The 5,345-nt window shown below is 38.0% G+C and overlaps 1 protein-coding gene across 1 annotated transcript in view; it reads right to left on the bottom strand.

The window, feature by feature from the left end:
• Positions 1-1,888: 1,888 nt before the first annotated feature.
• Positions 1,889-5,345, bottom strand: part of Or22c (Odorant receptor 22c) — a 9,544-nt gene continuing 6,087 nt past the window's right edge. Inside the window, exons 6-8 of the mRNA XM_017625494.1 lie at positions 2,341-2,442; positions 2,111-2,263; positions 1,889-2,004 (exon numbers count right to left, since the gene is read on the bottom strand). Of these exons, the coding sequence (XP_017480983.1) occupies positions 1,954-2,004; positions 2,111-2,263; positions 2,341-2,442 (306 nt within the window). The 3' untranslated portion in view covers positions 1,889-1,953. The remainder of the gene's footprint in view (positions 2,005-2,110; positions 2,264-2,340; positions 2,443-5,345) is intronic.

Below are 5,345 nucleotides of genomic sequence, written 5' to 3'. Positions count from 1 at the left end.
TCCATTATTCTAAAAATCTTTCAAGCTCCTCCCGACTTGGACAAACCTCTGCAAGCCGATTTTTGGTCCGAATGGATCTTTGTCGCCCCAGATTCCAGAGATAAAGGACAATTCCTGTATCTGGAAATCGGGTCCTGTTAACATTTTAAAAATGGATCGAAGATATGAAGGAGTCTTCTGCGAAGAACTCTCCATTAACCTGAAATTTACGGTACTGGATCACTGTAGTATTTTCCTGGAGAATACTGTGGATGGGGCATCACTTCGTAGCCCAATTCGACAAATTTGGCTAACGCGACGGTGGAGGTGTGAGCCGGTGTGTTGTCATGGGGGAAGAGCACTTTTTTCTTCACCAAAGGGGGCCATTATTTCTGCGATTCGGCATAGTAGTCTTCAGGTAGTCGATATATATCACACCTTGTGAATCCCAAAGAACAGTGGCCATCACCTTTCCGGCCGATGGCAAAGGTTTTGCCTTCTTGGGAGCACGTTTGCCTGGTGAAGTCCATTGTTTCGACCCACGTGGTCTTTTGAGATGCCTACTGTCTCAGCTATATCGCGCACCTCCAATCGGCGGTCTGCCAATACGAGATCGTGGATTTTTGTCACGTTATCCTCCTTGGTAGCCGTTTTCGGGGCACCTGGTCGTGGCTCATCAAAAACCGACGAGCGACCACGATGAAACTCGTTAAACCAATTTTTGACGGTCGCCATCGAAGAAGAAGAGTAACCTTACACAGCATTCACTCGCTCTGATTTTGCTGCGCGATTTCCCTTCCAAAAACAGGAATCGAGTCACCGGCCAGTTTTCTAAAATCCGCGGACACACCCGCTTCCACACGCGGTCAAAACAAAACTATGAGTTCGATTCGAGTGAAATTTTGACAGTATTCATCTACGAGAAGGTACTACTACTGCCATCGTAAGTAGATGAATATCTATTCCAAAAGCCAGCAGCTATCAAATTGCTTGGCTCCTTGACGGTTCGTTGGAGAACGATGAAGGATTGTTTTACTTCCTTATCGACCCCATCGGTTTACTACGCTCTTAAATTTATTTGGGTTCCGGGCCACATCAAAATTACTAGAAACTGTGTGGTCGATGAGTTGGCAAACCAGGGAACCCTTGAGAAATTGCTCCCCTATAGAGAACGCCTAGGAGCTCCCTTGACCTCGTGTGTCCTGCTTGCGGGCAGATGGCCGTTTGGTCAGCTCAGCGAGCGCTGATCGAAGTCAGTGGAATGCAAGGCTGCTAAATACTTCTGGCCACGTGTTGACCGGAGGCGGGCTAGGAAGCCCCTGAGGCTAAGCAAGTTACACTTCTCGCTACTCATAGGAGTTCAACTAGCCATTGCCTGATAAGTAAGCATTCGGTAAGCTTTTGCTTTAGGCCGAGTTTTATCATTTGCGACTGACAAAAACCTCAATGTACAAAAGAAAGTTAATGAGATATTTTCTGTTATCTCAAGATGATGACTTTCAAGCAAATCAAAGCCCATTTTGGTACTTTTCCACTGTTGGCAGCAGAAGAAACGGTAGCAATGAGTTAAGTTCCAGATCACTGCGAATGCAATGGCGAAAAAACTACTGCCGTATTTCAAGGACTAAAGCGTGAAGACGTTTAATTACAGCGTGAGTGACCTATGTGGAGAATTTTGTGGAATGATAGAGGGCCTTATAGGACAATTCTGACTAAGATAGTTGAAAGTCTTTTGTAAGACAATTGAAATACAGTAGATAAGATAGTTTGAAAGATTTTGTTTGTTCTGGTACGAAAGTTTTACAAAAACAAGCTCCCTTACTTGCTTTTTTTAAATTTTCAGATTTTATTGTTAATTAATTGATTTTTTTAATATTTTTAATTAAAAACTTGTGCTTTTACATATTCACATTTTCTCAAGAAAGATCTTATATCCTTTTGGCCATATTAAATAAATAAATACACTAGCCGTACTCATATGAATGTCTTTAGTAATGTAATATACGAACCAGCTGTACTTATGATCTGAAAGTAGACAAATGTGTTATGAAAAAAGAATCAATTTTAGTTAGTAACAAATTATGAACGTAGTTCATAGTTTTGTTTTTAATTTATTTTGTCACCATCTAACCGATCGAAAAGCTGACAACGATGGTGTAAAGAATGGCACTGCAATCGTTTTGGCTTTCTGTGCACGTTGTAACATTATCAAGAGCATACGACGCGTGCGTAAATCACACTTGTACCAGTCAATATCGTAAATAACTTGAGCCACTTCCACGCTCTAAAAACATAGAATTTGCGAGTACTTAGATTTTAAGATAATTTTATGCTTAATTTTTCTCCATGTAGGACACTTACACTTTCACTAACATAAGTTCCACCAATGCAATAGAGAAAGAGTTGTGTTAGTGCGGCAATGCTGTAGAAGATGTACGTGAGTATGCCAATGGAGGCGGAGTTCTGGAATGAGATATGTAAAAGGTGTGAATATTACTCGTGAGAAGGTAAGAAGTTTAAAACACAAAACCTTAAAATAAGAATGGTAAATGTAATTGTGGTGGTGATGGTAATGGTAATGGTACTGGTAATGGTAATGTAATTGGTAATGACAAAGATGATGGTAATGGAAATAGTAATGATAAAGTTGATGGTAATGAAAATAATAATAAAGGTGATGGTTATGGTAATGGTAATGAATTGGTAATGACAAAGATGATCGTAATGGAAATAGTAATGATAAAGTTGATGGTAATGAAAATATTAATAATAAAGGTGATGGTAATGGCAATGGTAATGACAAAGATGATGGTAATGGAAATAGTAATGACAAAGGTGATGTTAATGGTAATGGTAGTTTTGATTGTAGTACTAATAGTAATGGTAAAGAAATGAGTAGTATTCGAGTGAAAGCAGGAAGTTTAAAACTTAAACTTTCAAAGAACATAAGTAATGGTAAGTATACTGGTAGTGGTAATGGTAATGGTAATAGTAATTAAAATTATATTTGTAATAGTAACGGCAATGGTATTCGTAACGGTAATGGTAATCGTAATGCTAATGGTAATGGTAAAGAACTGACTTTTACCGAGAAAGCAGGAAGCTTAAAACTTCAAATTTAAAAGGAAGAGGGTAATGGTAATGGTAATCGTAATCGAAATTTTGATGGTAATGGCAATGGAAAATAATTGAGTATTACTCGAGAGAAAGCAGAAAATTTAATGGCAATGGAAAATAATTGAGTATTACTCGAGAGAAAGCAGAAAATTTTAAACTTAAGCTTTAGAAGAAGGAGGGTAATGGTAATGGTAATGGTAATAGTAATAGTATTGTAATGGTATTGGTAATGGTAATTGCAATGATAATGATGATGGTAATAGCATTTTAATACTAGGAGTAATGGTAATGTTAAAGGTAATGATAATGGTAAAGAATCCAGTATTTCTCGAAAGAAATCAGGACTTTTAAAACTTAAACTTAAACAAGGAAGAGTAATGGTAACGGAAACATTAATGATAACGATAGTGGAAAAAATAACAGTCCACTTCCAATGACCAATTATAACAACAAACACTTAATCAATATTACAAAATATAGTAGTCAAGCGAGCAACCATCTCATCAACTCACCAGCATCATATCCAAAATGCTAAAGCACAACACTAGCGCGGCTGAAAGAAAATGCATCAGCACGATGAGTGTAAATTCCGATGCGAAATCGCTGCACAGATCGATGACTTTGTTGTGGCGTTCAACCAGCACCGCCAAACGACGTTGTATCCGCACATTTTGCAACAACGTGGAGTACTCCACTAACAACCACGATTGGTCATGAACAAGATGTACATACATACGAGGAAGAGGAACATGGCCATTGAAAAAAAAAACATAGGAAAGTAAAAGTTACGCTTGTTAAGTGCAGATGAGTTGCAGTGGAGGAGAAGAAGCCGAAAGGGTTTGCAAAAATTTTGTAAATTGAATCAATCACTATTTGACGTTCGCTTAGATGAGTGAGTGCAGTTAGTGAATTGCTTGCTAGCCGCTGTGGCATGTAGAGTCAGTCATTCACTGTGGTGGAGAGTAGCGCCGCGCGGCCGAGTGTACGGTACGTGTAGTGCATACACAAAATGCATATGTATGCATGTAAACATTTATGTGTAAGTAATTGGTTGGAGCATGTGCAATGCATGCTCATACATATGCATGCATGTTCATATGTTTTAGGTGGTTATGTAAAGAATCTTGGTGTATGTACGTGCATTTAGTGCGTACTGCATTCGGCTGCTGCTGGTTTTACTCACGTTCTTGCAATTCAGCGAATGTATGGCGTATGTCAAATTGCAACATACGAAACAATGCACACGTATACAAACAAGCGCAAAGGAAGAATCCATCCACGGCACTGAAGGTGAACACCGTCATGGCGCCGGAGAGCGTCAGCATCAGGTAGGTGGCTGGGTAATAGGGTAAATTGACAAGCAGTTCCGGCAAACTGAAATATTTACAAAAAAAAAAAAATAATAATAATACAGAGGGATGGAATATTGAAAGAGTAAGTAAAAAAAATGTTGCCTGCAGCTTGCGTGCGTAAATACATTTGCAACATAGAGGTACTTTTCAATGGATATATTGAATTTGTTGCTGCAACGACAGCTGGTTGTCATAAGTGCTGACTTTTCATTTTATAAATTCTACTAAACATTGTATGGGCGGCTATTTATGTTTTTTAGGTTTACAAGTATCTATACACATACTTATGTATGTAAGTATGTGCGCTCATATGCTAACATGTTGGCGGAAAATTAAATTGTTCTGAAAAGGATACTATTTTTCGCATACTCAGGAGAAAATAAAGTTGCATTGACATGACATGAGTGGGTTCATCGGCCGTATGCAATTTCCTATAAAAGAAGCAACTACCTACTCAATTTAAAAATTGAGAGTTGCCTACTACACTGTCCAACAAAATTCAACTTTTTTCTAGATCAGTTCATTTACGGTTTCTATGGCGAAAAACCAGCCTTAACAACAGCAATAGGTCAATAGAACATCGCCTTGTGATTTTTTATACTTTATCACAATTCGTATTCGAAAGTTTTTGGGGTTGCTGATTGCGAATCTGAAATCAATTTTAAAAATTTCAACATGGCGGATGAATTTCTAAAAAACTTGTTAAACCTTCATGAAATTTTGATATTCATAGGTTCTTTGAGTCGCTGAATGCATAACTTAAATCAAATTTCAAAAATTCAATATGGCGAATCTAACACGGCGGATGAATTTTTAAAAAATTTCAGACTTTTATGAAGCTTGGCATTCAAACGTCCTTTGAATAGCTAATAACATGACTGAAATGAGTTTTCGAAA

This window comes from Rhagoletis zephyria, unplaced genomic scaffold, assembly GCF_001687245.7.
Source record: "Rhagoletis zephyria isolate East Lansing unplaced genomic scaffold, Rhagoletis_zephyria_1.1 Rzeph_scaffold_04067, whole genome shotgun sequence".
Taxonomy (NCBI): domain Eukaryota; kingdom Metazoa; phylum Arthropoda; class Insecta; order Diptera; family Tephritidae; genus Rhagoletis; species Rhagoletis zephyria.
The sequence above is the reverse complement of the archived record's forward strand: the minus strand, read 5'-3'. Positions and strand labels throughout refer to the sequence as shown.